This window comes from Rhopilema esculentum, chromosome 13, assembly GCF_057945365.1.
Source record: "Rhopilema esculentum isolate cy_ngs chromosome 13, ASM5794536v1, whole genome shotgun sequence".
Lineage (NCBI taxonomy): Eukaryota > Metazoa > Cnidaria > Scyphozoa > Rhizostomeae > Rhizostomatidae > Rhopilema > Rhopilema esculentum.
The window spans coordinates 8,592,885-8,618,025 of record NC_142827.1 but is presented as its reverse complement, the minus strand read 5'-3'; the positions used below and the strand labels follow the sequence as shown (position 1 = coordinate 8,618,025).

General features: G+C 34.6%; 4 protein-coding genes across 5 annotated transcripts; 2 read left to right on the top strand and 2 right to left on the bottom strand.

Annotated features, from left to right (window-relative positions):
- The first annotated feature begins 274 nt into the window (after positions 1 to 274).
- On the top strand, positions 275 to 14,507 carry LOC135691514 (uncharacterized protein C16orf96). The gene is made up of 19 exons (XM_065209376.2): positions 275 to 843; positions 1,935 to 2,228; positions 2,654 to 2,746; positions 2,877 to 2,931; positions 3,039 to 3,076; positions 4,880 to 5,167; positions 5,792 to 5,846; positions 6,181 to 6,263; positions 6,826 to 6,951; positions 7,397 to 7,471; positions 7,779 to 7,889; positions 8,293 to 8,386; positions 8,754 to 8,832; positions 9,609 to 9,668; positions 10,085 to 10,177; positions 10,867 to 10,965; positions 12,184 to 12,234; positions 12,604 to 12,688; positions 13,456 to 14,507. Exons 1-19 carry the CDS (start codon positions 703 to 705, stop codon positions 13,681 to 13,683), a joined length of 2,148 nt encoding a protein of 715 aa, XP_065065448.2. The 5' UTR covers positions 275 to 702; the 3' UTR covers positions 13,684 to 14,507.
- A 1,565-nt stretch (positions 14,508 to 16,072) lies between these two features.
- LOC135691515 (uncharacterized) lies at positions 16,073 to 18,220 on the bottom strand. The gene has a single exon (XM_065209377.2). The coding sequence runs from the start codon at positions 18,088 to 18,090 to the stop codon at positions 16,483 to 16,485; it is 1,608 nt and encodes a 535-aa protein (XP_065065449.2). The 5' UTR covers positions 18,091 to 18,220; the 3' UTR covers positions 16,073 to 16,482.
- Positions 18,221 to 18,273: 53 nt separating this feature from the next.
- LOC135691516 (serum paraoxonase/arylesterase 1) lies at positions 18,274 to 21,479 on the top strand. Of its 2 annotated transcripts, XM_089112249.1 has the most exons (3): positions 18,274 to 18,384; positions 19,270 to 19,410; positions 20,244 to 21,479. In XM_089112249.1, the coding sequence occupies exons 1-3, from the start codon at positions 18,289 to 18,291 to the stop codon at positions 21,357 to 21,359; spliced, it is 1,353 nt and encodes a 450-aa protein (XP_088968375.1). In that variant the 5' UTR covers positions 18,274 to 18,288; the 3' UTR covers positions 21,360 to 21,479. The 2 variants fall into 2 exon arrangements, with proteins under 2 accessions (XP_088968375.1, XP_065065452.2); XM_065209380.2 differs by lacking the exons at positions 18,274 to 18,384; positions 19,270 to 19,410 and adding an exon at positions 18,451 to 18,474.
- Positions 21,480 to 22,567: 1,088 nt separating this feature from the next.
- LOC135691517 (GPN-loop GTPase 1) lies at positions 22,568 to 24,930 on the bottom strand. The gene is made up of 3 exons (XM_065209381.2): positions 24,796 to 24,930; positions 24,028 to 24,271; positions 22,568 to 23,258 (listed from the first exon to the last, which is right to left on the bottom strand). The coding sequence occupies exons 1-3, from the start codon at positions 24,916 to 24,918 to the stop codon at positions 22,960 to 22,962; spliced, it is 666 nt and encodes a 221-aa protein (XP_065065453.2). The 5' UTR covers positions 24,919 to 24,930; the 3' UTR covers positions 22,568 to 22,959.
- Between the last annotated feature and the right edge of the window lie 211 nt (positions 24,931 to 25,141).

Sequence of the window (25,141 nt, the reverse complement as noted above, 5' to 3'; positions counted from 1 at the left end):
AGTTTCATATTCATTCAGTATATACATCTAAATGATTTTAGGAATAGAGATACTTGGAATATAAAAAGATAAACAAAAAAACAGTCAAAATAAAGTAGAGTCAAACTACGGCTACTAGTACAACGTTCATCACAATTCGCACACTAGGTAAACAAATCAAGAGAGCCCTACCCCCCCCCCCCCCCCCAGTTAAAGAAAAATCCAGACTTTCAAATTAAAAAAAGATCTATGAATGCGAAAATATGATGATTTCCGGTACTTTTTGTCCATTTTGCAAAAATTTTGTGTTTTTCTCTGATTTCTGTTCTCAATTTTGTGGAGGCGATCCTAAGTTGATTTGTTGTGATGGTAAATAGCTCCGCCTCTCATAGCTTTGAAGTCAGCCCAAACTGTATTACGTCAAAATTTGATTGTCCTTTTTTCTTGTGGTTTCCAAATATTTGATTGCTTTCAACCTAATGTTAGCTTAGTGCAAAAAACGTAAACATTGATGTATGCAAGCTTCCTCGTTGCTAACTGGGTTGCCATGATTTTTGGAATTGTTAGCCAATCAAATCGCTCCTTTTCCTTCCGGATATAAAGTTCAATGGACCTCCGGTGGAAATGGCGCGAGCGTTGCCAGGGAAATGAGCAACGCTGGGCCTAGGCGTATTAGAGAAGTAGGTTTGTCGAGTCGAAGAAAACACAGATTTTAAAGGAGAAATGGTTTCCAAAGTCGAGTTAGGGAACCTTCTTGATTTTGCAATCGGGACGCCTGAAACTGGTGCTGTAAACTTGAAGATACTTCATAGTTTCCTTCACAAACTGATAAGTCACCTCGCGGTGTCCAATGTGGAAGTAGAGGTAAGGGTCCTACTCTTATGTGAAGCCTAGACATTTTTGCAACGAAATGTATACAGTTTCATACCCGGCTAAGGTAGTGTTTTATTGTTTTGGCTGAAGCTGTAGTTTTTGTTTCTTCTAATTCTGTTTTTTCTGTGCTCTGAGTGGGTCGGTAAAACAAATGAAAGCAACCCATTACCGCCTATTATTATTATTATTTTATTTATAACAGGTAACCAAGGTTTGATAAATATTTTTGAGGTTTCATCCTGTATATTAATTGTCCTATAGTCGTTATATTATCTGCAATATCTTTGCAGTATCAGTTGATTTTTAGAAGAGTTTTGAAGGGATGTAATGTATTGACATGAGTACTTGCTCCTACCTAGCCATAGCACTTCGATGTTGCTAGTGCATATAAATTTGCAAACCTTGATTTTTGGCTCATTTGTATTTAAAACTTGAAAATGATTAATATTGTCATTAATCAACCTTTTAAAAAGGTTAAGAATTTTAAGGATTACAATTGGATGACCATTAAAATTTCAAGCATAGAGTCTGGATTACAAGCTGAATAAAAGCCAAAATTTTATCCATTCCTATCAATTTAACTTGACTTAATATATAACTTCATTTGCACTAGCCTTTTGAAAATAAGATTTTGGGGCCATTTTTTTCATCAATTTGCACACCCATATTGTGTCAATCTTTGATATCCTGCTTCACTTATATTGTGTTAAGTTATAATTTGTAAAATTTTCATGCTTGTGTAAAATATTCAGGCAACAAAGCATTTTTGTGAGGACAAATCCATATATTGGGCCAATTCAGTTGCCTCCCATTCAGCACTTTAATATACAAAAATATAATATAACTTGACAATTTTTTGCAGCTGTACACCCTCCTAGCACCCCACATTTGAGAGCCCTTGGCTATAGTATGTCTCATAATATCTTCTACCAAATCATATATCCTTTGTATATGTATATGTATAAATTCAAGTTGTTATAACTAAACTTTGAGAAACATTTATTTGCAAAAATTTCATACAACTATGAAGATTGATTTATGATATAGTTGTTTTCACTTTTGTTATAATCATGTTGTTATAGGTCAAACTTGACAGAGAAGATGGAAGTGATGAACCATTGCAAATACCAAATAGTGAAGACATTGATGTATCCAAAACGAAAAAGGCTTTTTTATACTCTCAGGGCAAGAATGGCTTTGAAGAAAGAATTCACAAGCTTGAAAATAAAATGAACATATTAGATTCATTTGGGGATGCAGAAGATATTCTTAAATGGGCTAATGGAAGAGAAAATTCTGACAGTAAAGTTGCAGATTTGTGGAATTTCATAAATCTTCAGAAAAGAATTGAAGCTACAGAAAATGGAATTAGAAAAGTGAGTTCACATTAAATTTCTTAGCAACTTTTCATTCACCTACTAGGAAAGTGGCAATTTTCCATTCTGTGATTGAAGATTGCATGTTTTACTAGTATATACTTAAAGTACACTTGATTTTTCTTCAGTTAAAGATGACCTTTTCTTTATCATAATTGTATCAATCTCATTTGCTAAACATACACTACTTGTTCTCTATTTCCCATTATTAATATGCACCATCTTCTAATCTAAGATGTTTTACCCCATCACCTATAGAATAGTAATTCATAAGCCAAACATTCCAGCAACCTTTGAAATATTTATCTCAAAACCTAGATTTGTATTATTTCACAAGAAGCTCTTTTAGAAATTAATATGGAAGTTCTACATCTACATCTATTTTCTGGTTTTCAAATGTTTTATTCGGTGTGTTCAATTTCCAGGTTGGAGGCCTTGTTGATAAAATTTTAGCACAGTTAAAGAATGTTTCAGACCTACAAGATAGGATGTTCAAAATGGAGAAAAGGATGAATGAGGTAATTAGCTGGAGCTATTTTTGTCTTGAGTTTCTTTATTCTGTCTTTTTCTGTCACTGAGTTAGCTTTATCTAAACTTCCACCACTTAAGCAGATGAGAGTTAAAAATAATGAAATTTCTTTTTTGAAGTTTGAAAAGCTGCAAGATGAAGTACGAAGACTTTCTGAAAAAATTAATATTCTAGGTAAGTCAACAAGAGTTTTTCAATTTCATCAGTTACATAGCCCATCTATTCAATACCTTCTAATTTCTGGTAAACAATTTTCTGAATTTGATATTGTTATATCTTAGATGGAGACAAGAAGATAGATGAACTAATAGAAGAATTGGTAAGTCTATTTTGAACAAAAGGCAACATAAGTAAACACTCTTTTATGGATAAATATGGAAATTTATTACTTTTAGGCTGAGCTAAACATTTACCTCAAAAAAGTGAAAATCTTGTTATAACATTCTATTACTAAGACACATTGAAAATAAGTTATCACCAAGGCACACAGGGGCGGATCTAGGCTGGTTGCACAGGTTTAAAAAAACTGGTCAAATTCTAAGAGCTATGTTTCTCTGTAAATCTTGATCTAAATTTTGATCTGAATTTCAATTGCAACAGTTGCTCACTCTGCTTACTTACTGAATTGAACCCTGCTATCTATGGGCCAATATTGAAACCGGTGGCTATTGTTTTCTGAAAACCTGTGAAAACCGGTGCCCATATGTTTTCCTTATGCGCGAAAAACCGGTGGCTTAATAGGCATATTCGATATCAATATCCATAGCTCGGAAGTGTGGATGCTTTAAAACAAAATGATACAAAATTAAATAAAGGTGCAAATAAGAATCTGAGGTTTTATATTGAGGGACTAGACTTCTCGGAAAAATTAAGAAAATAAGAATCGAAGTTGCAAGAAGAGGATCAAAGGCCAGGGAGCAGCAGGAATGTTTATCATGAATTGTTTTAAGTAAAGGTGTCAAAAGCATTTTATGAAAATTTCTTTGTGGCCTGGCAAACACTTAACCAAAAAATAGAAATTTAGATCATTAAATATCACTTTATATTGTTCAATTTTTTGTAAGATGATTTATATTGCTTCTCCATGTTTCAAGGCTACTTTAATGTTGTATCTTTTATTTGCACTGGGACTTTTACACAGTGTCTGTTGGGCTATGTTTGCTCCCTTCTTCTAAGTGTTCTTTGCAAGAAACAGTAGGTGAGACGAGGTGTTTAGGGGCTGCATTCTTTGGAATGCTTGAGGGTGCATACAGCACCCTAAAAAACAAGAAATCATTTTTATTGAGGTTCATTGTAAATAATTAATTGCTCAACAATTGCCAATTTGATTTGGACAATTTGATTTATCACTGTTATGGGTATGTTCTATATTGTATGTCGCCCAGTGGCTGAAATCAAGCTACTTTTTTAGGGGGGCAAACCCAGTGAGTTTTTCCAATTTTTATGCCTGTTTGCTTTTGCGTGTGGGAAATTTAAGCTTTTTTTCCAAGTTCCAATAAATAAGAGTTGCCTTTTCTTTTCTTTTTCTTGCGCAAAAAATGTCCAATTTTCAAAGCAAATATTCTGAGCCCTAAAACCTCCCATAATTGCCACCACCGTTCCACCTTTCAATGACAAAGAAAGACCAGCATTCTTAAATTTTTTAACGGTGACTGACCTACAACATATTATCTTGTTCAGAGGTGGAAATTATGGGTGTGTGTGTATGTGTGTGCATCAGTGGCGGCGCCAGCTGCTGCAGAGTGGGAGGGTAATGGCTGTTACCCGTGAGACCACGCCCTATTGGACTCGTTTCAGTGCTTTGTATCAGGTCAAATTTTCTTAGGGACTATGATCTACACCTACCTAGTGCTTTCTAATCCGTTTTTAGACGAAATGTGTAGACCATGCTTTGACAAAAGTGGGGAGGTAATTACCCCCCATACCACTCCTTGGCACCGCCACTGATGTGCATGTGTGTGTGTGTGTGTGTGGGGGGGGGGGGGGGGGTTTGATAAGTTATCAGTTAACCACCACCAGTTTTTGATAAGTTATCAGTTAACTACAGCTTTTAGCGCTTTGTGTTTAACTTATACATTGGTAGGAAATATTTATGATCATTTGGAGATAAATTTCCTTTTAGAATAATCTCAAGAAGAAAGTAGCAGGCATGCCACTAAAGAAAGATTTAGAGCTGTATGTACAATGGCCCCATTTAGAGACAGCTTTAGAAATCGGAGAAGTGGAAGACCCTATCACAAATGGACATTCTGCAGGAAAAGATTCAGAGATTTCAAGTGATTGTATAACATCTTCAAAGGTAGGACAGTCAGTTGCAGGCCCATCTGCCCAAGTCCTCCATAAACTACACGAACTTGGTGGACTTTCACAAGCTCATTGGATGCTTAAGGAGGATGTTGAACGACTCAAGGTAGGCATTTTGCCCATTGTTTTGCAGAATTGATACGGAAAGAGCATTTGAAGCAAGTTTTACTTAGTTTTTGTGATGTAGCTCATTGTCCATTGTTGATATGATGACGCTTTATATAAATTTTCATACTCTGGGTAAACAACCAGAGCGAGAAAGAATAGACTCCGTGTATCAAATTCATTTTTATCAAGACATAACACCCAGAAGGGAGTGAAATATTACTAACATTTCTTTAATAGAAGTAAGATATTTCTAACTAATATACGAATATACTAATAAACTAATATACACACTGGAAATCATGTCAACCTAAAGTATTCCTCTTTGATAATATTGTATGAATGGATGTATATAGTTAGTGGAAAGATATCATGTGACATGTTATTACACCACTGATCAATCGTTTTCAGCTCGATTTATCTTCTTATTTCACCTTTCCTTTCTTTATTACAATATTGGCTTCTCGAACCAATAAAACCCCAATTTTTACACTGAAAATCCTGCCTTTATGACGCTGTCTTTGCTAGTCGTACCAATATTTTTTTCAAAAATTTATCAAGTTACCTTTTAAGCGGCACTCTGCTATGAGCTATAAGCACCTGTAAGACCTTTTTTTGTTTACAGCAACAAATCAACGGAAAAGCAGACAAATCAGATTTGGAAAACCTTTCGAAAGGAGGTAAAAGTCTTTTGATTTCTTTTATAATTTAACTTTCAAAGGATGGGTAAATATTTTATGATTTTTCGTGAATATTCTTTTAACTGCGTAGCTCTGAAGATACTTAATCCAGCCAGTTATTGGTTTAGGTAAAAATAGCTCCTGTCGCCCTCGTTCAGAAGCATTTAGAAGAAACTGCGTGATTACTGCCACAAGTTAGAAGACATCTCATTAAGAGCTTTCTATCGGATTATTAGTCAAACTTTGATCTTAAATCTAGGTTAAACCCTTTAATCCTTATCTCCTTAAATCATATTCTAATTTAATGATTGCCTAAAATAAATATTTGTTTCAGATGTGCCAGAAGATTTAATTGAGCAGCTAGACAAGTTACATGCTGATCTGAATGATATGAACTTATGGCGCCAGGATGTTGATGTAAGCTATCTTCTATGCCCATTTTATTCCCGGCATTATAACCTGTATGGCTTTAAATCTTGCACTCTTGGGTGTCCAGAGATAAAGTCTTTTTCATGAATGAAAAATTTTGCATTTCAATTTTTTCAATTTTCACCTAATCTGTCTTGATTAAGCAGATAAAAGTACATTATCAAAATCTTCTCTTCTTGATCTTTATCTGTGATTTATTCTAAGATTTATGATGCATTTTTAATTTTTCCATCTTCAGACACAAATATCTATTTACCTTAACAAAGCGCTTTTCGTCTGTTGCACTTTTCTCTCTTATCAACGCTTTCACTACAATTCTGTCTTCGTCTAATCAGCAATTGAGAGAATAGTTTCTTGTGCAAGTTTTTCATATCTTTAATTCAAAATTGAAGTTCGTCTATAAATTAGTCACAGTGTTTAATAAATTGATCTGACAAGCTCCAATTCTTTGTTTTATATGATTTTTGCTTTGGTCTTAATTGCTTTCAATTTTTTTGGTTTATTTGTTTGTGTATACAAATCAAGCAAAATTTTTCGTTTTTTCTTTCAGACTGATAGGGCAAACCTTGCGTCCATGAAAGCTGAATTCGATGAAATCAAAAAATCTGTTGAAAAATTGCAGACAACGATGAAGCATGTTGTTGACGAGCATGCTCGTAAGCAAAAGCATATTGATGTGAGAATCTTTTTGATTGCATACTGTCATTATATTCCTCTTTAAACGTAGGGTGTTATGCTATAAGTTCCATAAGGGCAGATGGTAGACTTGATTACAATTTCAAAAAAAGGCTGTGTCCTACTTTTGGGTGGTTGATAAACGTTTTCATGAAGCAAATCTCGGCAATAGTTGTTTATCTGTTATCTAGCTTTGTCTGGGGGTACAAAAATCTGGACCTAGATCCATTCTGCAACATTCGATGATTAAAAACACTTTTGAAGATAACAAGAATATGATTTATTAGGTAGGCCTTTTGCTTCCTTGTTCCCACTCTTTACTGCGTCCTTGTATGACACTGTTTGTAAATTTGTTCTTCTCTATTTCGATTTTTGCTATGTTAATGTATCTTGAAACCCTGTCGACAATAAAGGCTCATAACTTTGCTTTGTCTTTTACATTGAAGACACTGTATGCAACAACAGACAAGCTTCAAGACTCCAAAGCTGATAAAACAGACATTGAAATCCAGCTCTCAACAGTAAGTTCGCATCAACTCTATCTATTGAATTCATTTTGCAAAAGTTTGTTGATATTACCTGCAAAATGATCAAAGAAACTTAAAATTTGACATTTTACAGAATAATTGGCACCTTCTGCTTTAGCTAAATTGAAAACAAATTTGTTTAAATATATACAAAATGGTAGAAGTTGCAGAATAGAAAAAATATTTGTGAATTTCCAGGAAAATAAAGCATAATATAACAGGTATCGTTTCTTAACGAATACCTGAAACATTTTTCTTCGCATGCAGAAACATTCACGTCAGTCCCAATCATTTTTTGTAGAAGGTAGACAAAATGGAGTTGGAGAATTTCGTCGGTAGGCACAGGTTTGATGAAAATATTGGAAGAATTGACGATGCATTGAAGGAATTAATAGACAAATTTAGATCAAACGTAAGTGAATCAAATGATGCCATAACAGATTTTGTTGTACAATACACAAAGGATATAAAAGTACTCAACTATGTTTTAGTGCTAGAAAACTCTCCTAGTAAAATGACATTAGTGATTTATATTGCCGGTTTGTTTTAAGTTGAATGGGATAAAAAGGGGCAATCTAGAATCCAGGACCGGAATTCCCTGCTACAGAAGAGAACAGTATTCGAACCACAAGCGCAGTGGTTGGTTTGACTAGTTTTGATGTTTTGTATACAATGCCCATTACTGATTTATATGCTAACATATAGGTATGGATCGTTAGATGTATTAAGTTTCCCTCGGTTTACAAATCTTTAAATGAACTGAAACAGCTGTTTGTGTGGTTGATCGTTTAGCGCTGTTTTTCTTTTTCTTGCAGGATGAATCCCTGAACAAAATGATTTTTAAGATCATCAGTGATTTGGAAGGAAAGCTTGATCGTGACGAGTTTCTTGACTTTAAAGAATTTATTGGTTTGTGTTGTGTTTCTCTCCCAAAATGTTAATATCACCATGAATAGTTCTGTTTTAGATATTTAATAGTGGTGAATAGCTGTCTTTTAGATGATTTGTAATGATTCTTTGAAGATAAGAAGTAGTGTATATTTCAAATACTGAATTTAATCAGCAGTAGAGCTGGACAGGTTTCCGAAGTGTATGGCATTTGAACGAAACACATTCAACAACGTAACCAATGGCTGAGGACTCTTCATTTTTGTTTTGTTGTTTTTATTAGTTTGTTTAAGTAATGAAAATTGTGAATAATCCGACTTTAAGATCATTTATGAATGTGAATATGTATCTTCGTAGTTATTGATGAAAAATATTCTTGTTTTCAAAGAAAATCGGCTAAAAGCTTTAAAGTCGAAAATGAGAGAAGAGCCTGTAATGGACGAAGACCCCGCAGCTGTTTTCAAAAAGTAAGCTCTCCTGCATATCCACATTTGCATGTTTAGTTTCAGCAATCAGTTCTATAATCTTCTGTTAATCCCCTCCTCGTGTTCAGCTACAGTATTTCCTAAAAATGGAATCATTCGTTCATATATTTATTTATTTATTTATTTATTTATTCATCCTTTTTTGCATATCACATTCTTTAAAATGTTTCTTTTTTCCTTTTCTTTGATCATGCATAAACTATTTTATTATCTTATCAAGTCATTCATTCATTCGATCATACATCCATTAACACGTTCGTGTAGTCCTTTATTTATCTTTTAATTCATTCACCCATTAATTCATCCGTGATTCATTCTTTCTTTACCGATTAACCTATACATTCACGGTTCATTCATTCATTTGTTCATCGATTCATTCATTCCTTGCACCCATTCGCTCATCTATTCATTTATTCGTTCTTTTCTCATTTTTTTTGTTTATTCATTCACTCATTCATTCATTCATTCATTCATACATTCATTCATTCTTTCATTCATTCATTTCATTCATTCATTCATTCATTCATTCATTCATTCATTCATTCATTCATTCATTCATTCATTCATTCATTCATTCATTTATTCATTCATTCATTCATTCATTCATTCATTCATTCATTCATTCATTCATGTACATATCCATCTATCCATTCATTTATCAATCCACTTGCATTCGTCCATTCATTCACTTGCCTATTTATTAAATCAATTTTTCGTATGTTCATTCAAAAATTTTTATTATCATGTTCATTTCATAGAGCGATGCTGCAGTTCAATTGCTTGTCATGTGACAGACCGGTCTATTTCTCCGGAAGTGGGTGAGTAATTTGCAAATGTTCACAAATCTTCCTTTTAGGTTTCTTACTCCCAAACAAGATAACTCAGCGGTTAGTTTTCTTCAATATTTAACCGTTGTATTCCTTACCCTAGCAGGATTAGTACATTCAACGCGAGAAAAGTATTATTTTTTGCTCAAAAGTATGTTACATTGCCTTTCGCGGGTACTGGTGATTAAATATTGATGAATCTGGTTTATAAGTGTGAGATTTCTTTCTCATCGACGATATTTCGATTGCGTGATGGGATTAGATGTAGCGATTTCAATAAAATAAGCAACACAGTTGTGCAATAGTCATTCGTAAACCAGGCTGTTTCTAAATTTGTCGATTTACAAAACATGTGCCATTCAATTGTATGAGAAAGGACCAAATCTGAATATTTGAATATTTTGTAGGCCAATTCAAGGATACTCTGGATTATCAGCTGGCAGATCAGGCAGACCATACACAAGCTACGACCTAGAGCAAGTCCGTCTTCTACAGAAAGCGTCAGTATAGCATGTCATTTTATTAGTATACGAATTATTTACCATGTAGTTAGCAATGAGATATTTTTACACTGCCTGACTTTGTATGATACATTGCAAATTATCACGAGTTGCTTCATTAACTCAAATTCTTTGTAGTCTGTTGCGTGGTTTGGATGATTTTTTGCTCATTTGCTGCGATGTGTTGTTGTTTCATGTCGTTTTAATGTTGTCGATATTTGATTCCGATTAGACCGCGATATGTTGTAACGGAACTAAGGTAATAGTAAAACTTCTCCAATATTGAAATGGACATTTTTTTCTTAACTCACAACGTTTGTCGTTTCCATATAACGATGCACAAGATAAGACGTGGCTCAAGCACATACCTATTCACTTCATTACGTACAAATAGGCTTGGTCCCTTTGAATTGAAATCCCTACGTACATATGTCTATTTTGTAGATCGATTAACAAGAAGCGAGTCTGGTAATAACAGAATTTATTTTATGTTACCAATTTAAACACACTAGTTTCCCAAGCAGAGTTGGACAACTACAAAAATTGTTATCTGGAAAAATATTGTGCATTTTATTGTTGCTAGGCTTTTGGTGTCATTTTCTATCATTTTTGTATAAAGGTCACTTATGGTGTCTTTCTTTGTTTCGGGTTTTCATAATGTTTTTTCACGTTCTTTTCTGATGTGACAGGAGTTTGAAACCGGATGCCAATGATTATACAATGCCTAGAAGTTGTGGTGGCAGTCATACCTCGGGAAACCCAAACAGACGAATATCAGCGAAACTCAAGTAAGAATGGAATTATATATAAACAATCTTTTGATGGTACAAAACTTGTAAATGGCTTTGAAAAAAGCAAACATTTAGTAAACTAAAGCTTTTCGTCTGACACTCTTCAAGAGTTTAAAACGTCAGAACTTAGATCGAAAACTCTACGCTACGAACTACAAACTCTACGAAATATATATACCCAGTTGTGGATCGAAATAGGCCAATCAGAAACACGAGCACATGACTGTATAGGTTGACCAATCAGTGCCGCTTGCCTATTGAGAATGTTACCAGTCGAGTCCTAAGGTGAAAACTAACTCCTTTTGTCTACACAGTTCGTTTTTGCATCAATGAGAATTACACAGGGTTATGAATAAGAAAAGAGAAGAAAACCTCACATATCATTACTTTGAGCAAATCACGTTGTCCGAGTGAATGTAACATTCTTTGAAACAAGACCTGATTAACTGACCTTCCTATGTTGGCGGATCAGGGCCTCTCAATCTCTAAATTTCACCATCAAATCGAAACTTAAATTTGGCTTCATTGTTTAATTTGCTTCGATTAGTAGGTCAACGAGAAATGAATTACAGGACTCATTACCTTGGTAGATGTAGCCTGAATTAGATATATCCTTTAGTCATTATGTCTACTCTAGTGTCTCTAATAGAAGGGGGGAGGTAATAGAAGGGGGGCTGTTCATTCCGACCAATTTTCAATCGAAGGGGGTGCTAATAGAAGGGGGGTGTTCATGTCGACCAGTTTTCAATAGAAATGGGTGCTAATAGAAGGGGGTGTTCATGTCGACCAGTTTTCAATAGAAGGGGGTGCTAATAGAAGGGGGTGTTCATGTCGGCAATCTTTCTTTGAAATCGAAGTACCTTTTCGGAATATACTGTCAAAATTTGTTTCAGTTTCTTGCATAGTTTTAGAGATAATTGCAATCGTACAAAGATAGATCAAATTTACAGCTTTTAACTTCCAAGTCAAAAATCATCGGTTTCCTTTGTACGGTTGAGATGTTGTAAAAAACTATGGAAAACAACAAATAATGAAAATAAAATGACTTGATTTGAAAAATATTAATAGAAGGGGGGTGCTAATAAGCGATGGGGGGAAGGCAAATTCTTCCAAAATTAATACACAGGGGGCCCGTCTATTAGAGACACTAGAGTATGCAGCTTGATGTTTTGATTACAATCTTTAAGAAATGTGTGATTATCTTGTTACTTATAGCACAAATGCAGCTGACTACGTCGAGGTGGCAGTGCCTGCTCCAACTCTAAGGTATGTTTTATCATCGGCTTTATGTACTTAATCTAAGAAATGCTTCAAGTAATTCAAGTCTTATTTCGATGTATGACATGCTTTAAGTGTCTTGCACAAACTGTGGCTTACTTTACGATATTGAAATAACATCTAGCATATCTTCAGTAGCACAGTACCTTATTTATTCACTGATTTTAATGCTACTTTGTAATTTTTTTTAAGTAGCTATTACCCAGTTATTGGCAGGCAAAAAATAAACTTTCTCTAGCCGGATATCGAGCCTGCACCTTCTCTTGCCGGAAGCATCTTGGTCAAAATCCTGGTTTCGACTTTCTTCTGCTTTTTTTAACTTTGACTTTATTTGCTAAATTGTGAACTTGCATCTAGAAATGAAGTGGACATCCAGGGACATGATGGAAAGCTCTACAAAGGACGTGTTGATAAGAATGAAGAGTTCCCTGCTGTAAACAAGGTGATTCTTAGATTTCGATTGTTTCTCTTTAAAAATCTTCTTAAAAATCTGTTTGTAAAATCAAGTTTAGCTTTTCTTTACTGTTTCAATATTTTTCAATGCAAGATTTTCTTGACACTTATACCAGGTACTTATGGAATTTCATTATTTTTGTCGCTGGTCCTTGCATACGTTGTTATTCAGGAGACCAAACCTTGAGTCCTTTGTTTCGAAACAATACTGTTTAAACCAATCAGTGTTGCAGGATCATAGCACACGCGCATTAATAACAGTATTTGCCCAGCTGTTCTGTCTGGGACCATACAACTTCCCACCAGAGCTTCAAGTGATAATGCGCATGTGCAATGACCCCGAAACGGGGGCTAGTGCATGTCTGGTAGACGGACATTATTCATCTCCTGACCTTAACAAGTAGCCTGTATTTGTTTTTCATCGTTTTTCCATAAATTTGAGAAGCTTTTGTAGTGCTTTGTAAAGTACATATCCAGGGATGCTGATCCTTTTACGAAAGTTTCTATTCAAGGAACATGGAATTTGTACATCGATCCAATAATTAGTCACTCTTCCTGAGGGAGGCTTAAGATATGTTTATATTGATGTATGTCGTGAAATCGACTCTGAGTTACTTTTATTTTTATTATTACATAAAACAGTCAGTTATTATGACATTGCGTGAACTTTGTAGATGCAAAAGAACTTTGTTTTAAGTTTTCACAGTTAGCAAAGTTTCTTAATTCACCAAATGAGATTTTTTCTAATATCCTTAGGGAGCATATCAAAATGGAAGAATAAAGCCAAAATCAGCTCATGGTGGTCGTTCGCCAAACATGCCACCACCTGGAGAGGGTAATTTCATGCCAAGACGACCTAAAACCGCTGTTCATAGAAGCACAACACCTGATTCAGCTGAGCGACAGATGCCACGTAGAGCGCCATCTCCAGATATTGTAATCAATTCTTTCGATGAACAACTTGTTGCATCTGGGGATTCATAGATAAATTTCGTTTTACACATCAATCTAATTTCATTGCTAATCGTTTTACAAGATATCAATATATTGTATCTCTGTTACACACTATTTTTAGATATGGGTTGGGGAAGAGATAATTAGATAGAAGGCTGAAGCAACCAAAGGACAATGGAAGTGATGCCCAAGTGATGTAAGCCTCAGGGAATATTCAACATCATAGCGAACACTTGGCATGGAATTAGAACCAGGGTTTTCAGGGCTGTAACAAAACCAACCACTATAATTTCAAGCATTAATGATTAATGTTCTTCTGCTATTGTTTCTAAGCATTCAAGAAATGAAGGAAAATTTCACTGTAAGCCAGTTTCATTAATTGATCTAGATTAAATTTTCGTCCAGTGGCACCTTCTTTAAAAGACAGGCTTAATGATTGTCCAGTCCTGTGTGTCACTCTCCCATATGGCACGCCTATAACTGCCCAGATCTTTCGTATCACTAATTGAATTTTGAACTCAGCCTTCTAATATTATTTTGCAATTTTTCAATATCTGATTTTATTTTAAATGTATTTGTTATCATTTTTTCAAATTTCTTTGATGTCTTTTTAATTTCTATCATTCTTTTGTTTTTCTAGACCCCCTTTGTTTTTTTTAAAAACATGATTCGTAATAATCTTTTTGTTGATTAAATTAAATAACTTGCATTTTCATATTTTAAAAATATGTTCAGCTTTATGTTTGGAATAAGGAATAAATTAAATGTTTGAAATTGTTGTGATTGGTAAAATTGTGTTGCATTTTATTGTATGTACTTGTAATTTAAAGCTGAAGAACCTTGCTTGTTGAGCATTTAATCTTTTTATTTTTTGTCTTCTTGTAACATTTCATGCAGGAAATTTTGTTTGAATGTAATTTTCAACAGCAAACCTGGATATGCTTCCATTTACTTTTATAATAATAATAATAATATAATAAATCGAATATTTTAACAGGATAACCTATCAGTACAATATGTACTGTTATCATTAGGGTCCTGATACTTAATAAATTAATGGTAAGATCTAAAAACGGATTACAAAAGTTCAATACAGTCCAATCTAAAGATAAAATAATTTTACATCAAATAAAATGAGTTTCTAAAAATCGTCTAAAAATAGTTCTAGATTTAATTTTTCTTGCACTTAGTGGCAGATCATTAAATTCCTTTCCTGCCTGATAGTAAAAACCTTTGCGTCCAAATTCTGTTCTCACTTGAGGCAACTTGACTAGATGTTTGTCGTTTCTAGTATTTTTCCCATGAGCATTTATAACGAAGTAATCTGTCATTGCATCACAAACATTGCCTTGTAAGGTATCAAACACCAAATTACAGGACCTCTTTTTCACTCCTGCATTGATACTGGGCACACGCAAGCTGACAGACGTAACCTTGGTCGATCTAATAACATCAAGGCTTCTACTCTCAAGACTTTCAATTCTTTTCTTGTATGATGTAGACCATCCGAGGGACAGCGAACCACAATACCCAAAAACAGGCATTATCATGGTCCGATAGATCATTTCAGCGCTCGCAGAGTCAATGGAGCTCCTAATGCGTCGAAGCAAATTTAATCTTCCTGTAGCCTTTTTAAAAACCTTGTCAAAGTGGGTTGCAAAGTTCAATGATTGATCTAGATGTACTCCAAGATATTTGTAACTTAAAGTCCCTGCAATCGATGTTCCATTTACTTCAATTTTCATCTCCTTTTTCTCTGTTTTACCTAGTCGTTTAGCTGTGCCAAAGATCATTGATTCTGTTTTTCCCTTTTTCAAGTTTATCAGTAGTTCATTTTCATCGAACCAGGCTTTTAGGTGTCCCAGGTCATTATTTAGCTTGCCTTCAATTTCATCTATGGAACTGCCTGACACAAATATTACTGTATCATCAGCGTATGTTATGATTTTAGAATTGTGAAGAACAGTGTGAGCCGCATTAAAATGCATTATAGAAACATATTGCCTAGTTATATCAAGAAACAAATTCAATAGAAAAACTGTATACCCTTTATCATCAATTTATCATCAAAACAATGGAAAGCAGTTTTATATTTCCTGTTGTTAGGAAACTGGTTTCTTTTGGTTAGTGAACTCTCTCTAGGCCTAGCCCTGGCTGCAGATATTTCTCCGTTTTAAATATAGTTTAAAAATTATTTTCATGATTGCTGAAATGTTGTCTTAAAAGTGTCATAGAAATTGCAAAACAGTTGAAATACCCAGTTGGTGTCCATTTGCATACAAGCCTATGTCCATTTGAATTAAAAGGCAGGAAATCATATGTGCATTCAGCAATCAACTTTTAAAGAATTATGGTCAATCTTCAAGCAAAACACACATTTGAGAAGAAATTTAAGAGAAAGAACACAATTGCTATCAGAAACAGCTATTGCTACAAATTTTGTCTGTACAAACTTAGCTATTGTGATACACAATGCATACAAATTCAATAAATAAAAGCAAATGATAACTTAACGGTGCAAACCGATGACATAATAAAATACTATGCTCTTTATTAATTAAATACTATGCTCTTTATTAATTAAATACTATGCTCTTTATAAACTAATAAAAAATCTAGTCAAAATCATAATTTATTCTCAGACACCTTGTTTTTACAAAGATCTAAAGAAATAAAATAAATATCATAAAGGAAAATAAAGAAAAAAGGTTTCCTTATTTAAAATGTTAAATATAGTTGCTTGTTTAAGAACAATGTAAGCTATACCAGCTCTTTCAGATGATGTGATTTGTTTCCATGTGTCAGCTCCTTGTTTCCAGTTGATTGCTGTTAAAAATCTGGAGAAAATACCAACTCTTTCTTGCGAGCTTCTTCCTTTTCTTTGTCTTTTTCAGGAGTTATAGCTTGAACTTCAGGAAAAGAAAATTCTTCACTCTCAGAAAAACTTCTATCAAGATTGTCTTCTTCCTTGACACATCTAGAGCTTGATCCAGTTTTAGTATCGTCTGGTGTTTCATATGCTAATTTACTGCTTTCATTTTTATCTTTTGGAATGCTTTGGTACTGCTGGTCAGTTTCTCCAGAATTTTTTTGTGTCATGTTAGCACTTTCACAAAACTTCTTAATCTTTGTATGCAAATCGGTATTTTCCTCTAATTTGCCATCATCTGACAATATTTCAGTGTTTTTGAATTCTCTTTTCATACCACTGGATTCCTTTTTGTTATCCGTAGCTTGCAAAGGAGGAGATATTTCTTCTTGACTCCCAGATTCACTTAGAATATTTTTGATTTTGACACTTGCATTAGTTTTGGCTACATTGTTGTCTATCTGACCAGTAAGAGCAGCATTCTTAGGTTCTGTAGAATTTTGCTTATCGTTGATGATTTTCAGATTTAATTCCTCTAACAGTTTTGCATCAGACACAACATGCAGAAATCCTTCACATACCATTTTCTGTCTTTTTTCCATTAAAGACCTTCTGTTTGAAAGAAACTGTATTACTTTCTTTATATCATATGCACACATATCTTTAAGCTTTTTTGTTCTTTCTGGAAAGTTAATGTTCATTTGTTCTGGAACTAATCTTGCAAGGGAGGTTAGTTCTTCTTTTGTTGGTGTCCTCTCCATCAATTTGTTTGTTGCATCAATCAGATCTTTGCTTGTTTCATATTCCTTGTGCTTTCCCTGTATAATATCACTGTAATTTATCTTCAAAATACTAAGACATTTTGATACTAAAATCTCTGTCTCAAATATATCAGTAATTGCATTGTGCGATTTCATCTCTTTGCTTTGTTGATCTGATACTACAAAAATCTCTTTCTCACTTGTGGAAGATTTCCATTTGTACCTTGAAGCAATGCTTTTTGTCACTATAACTCCAAGGGAATTTGCCAAGGATGACAAACTGTAGCTACCTTGCATTGGAAAAGCTACTAAAGCTAGCTTATATGTATCAACAAGCCTGAACCTAAGGTCATCAAACTTCGCTAAGAACTGCTGTTTGTATCCCCTCACTGTCAAACCAGCATTCCAACTTTCGTCTGATTCACTCTCCAATGTTCTTACATCGCTGTCCAGCCGTTGAAACTCGTTTCTAAGCATTTCATAATCGTACTGAACATTGTGGCCTATCATAATGTCAACATCTGACAACAAATCCAAAATTTCGTTGGCCTTTGTTGCGAACGTTGGTGCATCGCAGAGAAGATCTTCACCAATATGATTTATTCTATATGCTTCAGAGTTCATAAATTTCCCAATGTCTTTGCCAGGGTTTATGTACGTTTCGTAAAGTTGAATTAGTTTTCCGCGATCATCTAACTTGAGACAAGCTAGTTGTAATATCCGATCCTTGTTTACATCCAGTCCGGTAGTTTCCACATCTAGAATCGCAATGATGACAGGTGAGTGGAAGCCTGAAGTAGCATCCATCTTTTAAGAACTAAACTTTTGTACCTTTGCAAATCTCACGTGTTATCATGTTTATGTTCCCTTCTCTCCGTCCTGTAGGTCTGTGGTAATTAGGGTGATAAAAGTTGATTACTTTCCGTTTCCAAGGAAAAGTCTCGATTCCGCAGAGGACAACACGGGAACGTGACCGGATGTTTGGGGGATGTCTCCACTGAGTGGATGTCTCCCACTGACAGAGCTTCTTTGCCGAATCCTTTAGCAGTGTCAACTTTATGTGCACAGAGAAGAAGGTCAAACCTGATGGTTAGTTGCAAGGTTGGTATTGAATTCTGTTTAATATTTTGATAACTGGTGTATTGCTCCAGAAAGTACAAGAACAAGTGATGATATTTCTACAGTCTTCTTGTAAGTTTTCACTGTTGTTTAGATTGATCTGGTCATAGTCAATAAAGGAGGACCTCCTTTCTATTGACTATGATCTGGTTCACGTAAGCTAGGGGTGTGATCTTGCTTTGGGTGAAATCATTAATCTACTTCTTATAAGTTGAAGGTAATGTGCTCATATAAAAGGACTGCGTATACCCAACTTGTCAAGCCACCCATCAAAATAACAGTTTGCATTGGTTAGTATTCTTGCGATGCAAAACTGCTCACATGAAAAGCTAACTCAGATCAACAGAACGACCGTAATGGCTGGGACGATGACAGGAAAATTACATGTTTCTAAAAGCCCCCGCAGAGTCGCCTGCTTAAGCTGGACACATCACCTTTGAGCCTGGTTCCCACTTGGTCGTTTGAGTCGTTTGAGTCGTCAGAGTCGTTCCTGAAAGACACGAACGACCCAAAGAACACATTGGTTTCCACTTGGTCGTTTGAGTCTTTTGAGTCGTTTGTTGTTGATGCTGTTCATTGCTTGCACCATGCATCGCTCATTTAATTTTGGCGGCATGCGTGGAAGGAACGATGGTAGCATTTGATAAACAACAACTGATTTTGCAAAGTCAACTATTTCTACCTCTGGTGACTTTGTACAGACGACGATGTTAGATCACTAAATTTCAGTGCAATAGCTTGCCATGATTTGATATTTTTGTATTTATTTTTAAACTTTTTCCAATAATTGTTATAATAGCGCTCGTATTTTTGAATTTTTCCATAAAGCTTGCTGTGAAATATTCAGCTATCTTGTTCTTGTTCTAGTCAAACACGCAGTTACAAGAAAATCCCTTATTCTTGAAGAAAAAGTTACTAAAGCGTGGGTCGTTGAGTCGTTTGTCAAATTTTTTCTATCTCTGTGACAACTGTTCTTTGAGTCTTTCGGGTCTTTTTGGTTGTTGGCAGGTATGTTTCCACTGAGTCTTTTCAGTCGTTTGGGTATTTTCCAAGTGGGAACCAGGCTTTAAGAATCTTTCTGAACGTTGTTTCTAAAAGACTGAACACTCCAAGAACAGGCTGAACACCCCAAGAAAACCCTAGGAACAATCCATCAAATCCCCATTAAGCGGCTGAAAACCCCTTAAAGACATATAAAAATCGGCATTTTGTTTGAAAAATAATTTGGTCAATCAATCAAATTAATTTTGGGGCGGGAAAAGGCCTGATAAGTCTATTACATGCACATAAAGCCAAATGAAACTACTGCTAGCAGCATAATTTATAACAGACTTCCAATTTTGTTTTTTGTTAAAACCATGCTTATTTTAAAATCATGTTAAAAACTCTGCATAATTTATTTTAACAAGCAAGTGAAAGCAAACAGAAACTTGATTGGAATATCACTTAAATCAATTAAATTGCTTAAAAATTTTAGTTAGTGCTCCCAAGAAAGTTTTTCCTTATGTCATGTATCCCTACCATGTAATTTTTCTGCCTTAATATGGTTGGGAATACTTTTCAAAATGTAATTTTTACCAATGCTATGCCTTGTTAAAAATTCAAATGATTTATCACTCTTGCTGAAATATCATGGCCAGACCTACTTGTCTTGCTACCTATTATAATGAAGCAGTACCACATAGTTCTTGCCGTGCAAACCAATCATTTCAGTGCAAGCTTCAGTTGTAATTGGATCTGTTTAAATATACCCAATCTATCAAGCCAAAGACAGTATTTTCAATTAGCTCACCATTCTCCACAGTTACAATTTAATAGTCCAATGACTTCTTTACTTTTAGATGATTTCACTTAAAGGTGCCTTGATATCAACAATAATCTTCTATGGTGTTGGTCTCATTTCAATCAAACTATATTTGAAACTTGTACAACATGGTTTTGGTGTTCCCAATTTCAACCATTTCCCAGGAAAATGCCGTGTGATGCCTCAAATGGAATGTGGTTCAGAAGATGTTGCAGTTACTAAAGATGGTTTGGCATTTATATCAAATGGATTGCGAATTATACCAAAATGTGATCATAAACTTCACAAGGGTGGAATTTATTTGTTTGATTACAAAAACCCAACAAAAAATGTTACAAGGCTGGAGATAGTATCAAAAACCATTAATTGGGATGTTTTTGATCCCCATGGACTTAGTTTGTGGGAAAATCAACAGTTTGGCAATGTGATATTGTTTCTCATAGATCATGGTATTGGTGAAAAGGTACATTTATTTGAATACAAACGGGAGAATAAATGGCAGTTAGTCCACAAAGAAACAATAAGTGATGCCTTGTTTGTTTGTATTAATGACTTAGTTGCAACTGGCCCACGTAGCTTCTACATCACAAACTTCATTGCCTTTTGTCATGTTTCACAAGCAGCAGTTGCTGCAGAGTTTTTCTTAAGTTTGCCCACAGGCAATGTTGCTTATTATGATGGTAAAAAGGCAACAGTAGTTGCTAAAGGTCTTCTCATGTCAAATGGAATAAATTTGTCCCCAGATGGGCACCATCTTTATGTAGCAGCTGGTTCAGCTCATCAAGTTCTCATCTTCAAGCGAGACATTGATGACAACACTATTCGACTTACAAGTGAAGTGGATTTAATGACTTCTCCAGACAACATAGAGGTTGACTTTGAGACAGGAGATCTTTACATTGGCTGCCATTCAAACTACCGTCTGCCATTTTCTGAATATAATGGAACATTTGCAGCCCCATCCCAAGTCATTCAGGTCAAGGCACACAATAAAGATTGGGGAAATGTAAGCATAACTGAGGTACTGCGTAGTGATGGGATCAATTTTGTGCGTGGCTCCTCTGTTGCCAGCTTCTATAAAGGCGGACTCCTGATTGGGACAGTATTCCATCGTTTGGCATATTGTGAAAGTGTGAAGGTGCACAGTGTATGAAATTCAGCATAAATGACATACAAAATTTCCAGTCCATTGTAAATTTTAAATAAATGAAGTTTTTTGACAATAGTTTTAGACTGAAAAGTTGGATGTGTGCAAATTTGCAGTCAAAACAAATATCTTTTCTTATTTCTTCTTTGTACTCTTATTTAAGGCACTATGTCCTGTCAGTAAACCATTCAGAATCAAAAATAGGCTTTGCAGGGTGTTTATGATTGAGAAAAGGTAGAGAATTAGCTGACTGGATATGTAACAATAGATGTATTGTGTATTCTAACAAATGGGAATTTAAATGGCCAGCAAAATACGTCAGATATAGTGCCTTTAGTTTACCCCATGTGTAAACTGCATGCAGGAAATCTTTTTGTATTAGCTTTAATTTTTTCAGCAATAGGCAACAGGTCTTGTTGGGAGCAAAAAACAGACACATGATAAACTGAGTACCTTCAATTTTCTAGGCGCTCAATTGATCATCATAAATTATTATCAAAAACAAAATTTGGTTTTTCACATAAAATTTTTAGAGATCATAAACACACTAGGTGCTTTATCAGTCAAGCTCCTAAAACTTTCTAGGTATGTGGGTAGGTGTTTGATTGAGCTCACGTGCCTCCCCTTGCAAGGCTTGATAGGCAATTACTTTTTCGCACTTTCTCTGTTACAGAGGGAGGTAAGTTACCAAATGCGATAATAAGGTCAAAGCATCTGTCAAAAACTTAAAGTAAATTTTTAAAAGTAAAACAGTATTACTGATTGTTGTGTAGATGACAACGTTAAGGGGAAACAAGTGAAATAGGCCATATTGTAATTGGTAGGTATTGTCAATCTGCTCTATATAATCAACATCTCCCTTTCTCTGATCCACGAAGAAGCCTCTTATTAAGCTCATATTGAAGAGGACAAGTTACTCTAAAATGTCTCCAACACTTTTGGTGGAAATCCTCATTTTTTAAACTTTGAAGGCATAAAAGTGTGTCAGTTATGGCAAAACTGATGAAATATGAACTGATCAGCTAGAACTGATGGTGTATTTCAGCCTTAAAAAGCCATTTTTTCAATTCAAGTTAAAAAAATTGTCTAAATTGGAAAAGGGAAATTGGTTGCTTATACCAGAGACTGCTTCCATGAATCTTAGTTAAAAGAAAACTAGAGCCATCTGAGTTGACTTTTTTCATGAAGGCTACAGACATTAGAAAATGAAACACTTGCAAGTACAAAGGTGCCTTTATTTAAAACTAAAAACATGCTAAGCATCAGTGAACTTTAGATAAAGCATTTTTGCAAAACCCTAAGCAAAGGATCCATACAAGATTGCCTGATTTAGCCGATGGAATTTCAATCCTGTTGCTAAAAAAACTATGTATTCCAAAGAGCCTCAAACTTTCAAACTGCTACTTGCACAACTCTTAAATATTGCCAAGCATAGAAAATTTTAAAGATTCAATAACGTTAGAGAGAAATTTTGGCCAGCTGCTACCGCGAATAGGCAAGTTTAAACTAAATGTTTTTACTACCAATAAAATTTGTATCTGATCAGCTGCAGTGACCAAGTTGATTAAAGTGAATGAAAACTCTAACTAAGTATACCTTTTTTTTATTATTTTTGTTGTTTTGAGCTGTCTGTTTGTTTTAAACCTTGACTTTGCAGGAATCTTTGAAATGAATTGTATTCTTTTTCTTCATCTAAGTCAATTTCTTCAGTTTCAATCTCATCATTTTCTGAAATATTATCATCATCTAAATGAAGGTGATCAAACACAGTCTGTTCCCTGACAGCAGGTGTTGAAAACAAGTCTACACTTTTTCCTTTCCCAACATCTTTCCTTAATTGTTCTATCTGTTGGTTCCTAATATCTTCTTTCATCTTTAATTTCTCTTCCTTCAGTTTTGCATATTCTGTGGAAAATATTAAACAATTCAACATACTTATATGATCAAAAAGATTTGTATTGGTTCTTTTAAACCATAAACTTGCAAAAGCTTTTCACTTGGAAACAAGATATATGTTATTTAAGAGTGGACCTATACCTATATTTACCAATATAAACATCAGTTGAACCTTAAACTGGATTTTACTAGGCACACATTTATTAAACAAAGCAAATCAAATCTAAATGTTACGAGGATAACTGTAAATATGATAGTATTTAATATTTGTCTATAAACAAAAATATCTAGGAGCAACCTGCTAAATATAATTTAGTATTTATACTGTGTTTCAAGCAGGCACCGCGCACCAGTCTAAAAGTGGGAGGGCTGAAAAGGGTGTGACCCAAAATTTTTTGAGGACACCAGAAAAAATATTAACAAACAGTCTCATTCAGGTAGGATAACAATTACAATAATTACGATAACAATCAGGTATGATAATTACCATTAAACAAGACAAAACACCAAGAAAATGAACAAAAAAGAGTTCCCAGTTGAGAAGAACTGATTCTACTTAAGATCGGTGAAAATAAAATGTCCAAAATTGTGTTAGACTGAAATTTCCAAAACAATTCTAACTAATTATTGCAAAAAAGTGGAGGAGGGCTATAGCCCCTGCTAGCCTAATGACTGCATGGTGCCTGGTTTCAAGGTATGCCCAGTTAGCTTTGTTTAAATACATTTGGATCTTTACCAGTTCTAACAGCATTTGAGATTCATACAAAAAGCAACTTACCGACTTTGAAAACTGTTTCATACTCAACCACAGCCTCATCTACAGCTTTGAAAAAGTCATCAATTCCAGCACCTGTAATAGCTGATAATCCAACAGCTTTTAGGTTTTGATAAAATTCATCAAGAACCAAGCTCATTGACCTTGTCAGATTTGAGGCATAGGATGTTTCATTTGATAAGGCTTCTTGGAAGACTTCAAAGTCTTGCATCCACTCAATAGCAAATCCATGATCAATAATATCAGTCTAGAGCCAAAAGAAAATTGTTTTAATTTATGGTCAATCTATTGTATTAAAGTTCTTGATACTAAAACTAAACTGAAATCACAGATCTTTGCAGAATTGCATAAAGTAGATAGCATGGAAAAACAACTTAAACAAGTTTTCAATGCAAAATATTTGTAACTGTTAACACTAAAGGAATAGAGCTACACAAAGTTAAATGTTGTTTCATTTGTATGTTGATCTGTCAGCTGGTAATACCTTGATCTGATGCAAAAGTATTTTTCTATTCAGCTGTACCTTTTGTAGGTGAAACATATTTTTACATAGATTAGTTTTTTAGGCCCCCAGAAAAATTTTGGTGTCTCTAAACTTTTGCAGATGAGGGGGCTTGTGAGGATGATTGCCAGCATAAAACTAAAATATAAGATTTTTTCTGCATGCAGTTCCCTTTCTACAAATCTTTATTGTTTAAGAATATCAATGATGTATTTCAACATCAGATAGCTCCCCTCTAACTAATGACAACATTTCAATGAAAAACTGACCTTGTTGAGAACAACAATAAATGGTAGTTTTGTTTTATATAATATGCTGCAAGCGTACAACATGTTTGACATAAAGGTCACAGGATTGGTGCTCCTTGCTGTGTCCATTACATAAACAACCATTGTTGGAAATGTTGATGCCAGTGCCTCAGTAATGATAGAACCAGAGGCTGACCAGGTGAAGACCTCAATTTGTCCAGGGGTGTCAATAACCACATACCTACAAAATAACAACATCTGGTTTTTGAAAAGTTTAAAACAAAGTACTGACTGAGTTTAATAAAATTACAATAGGATAATAAAATCCATTTCTTAGGCAAAATAATGATAACCATTAGCTGGAAGA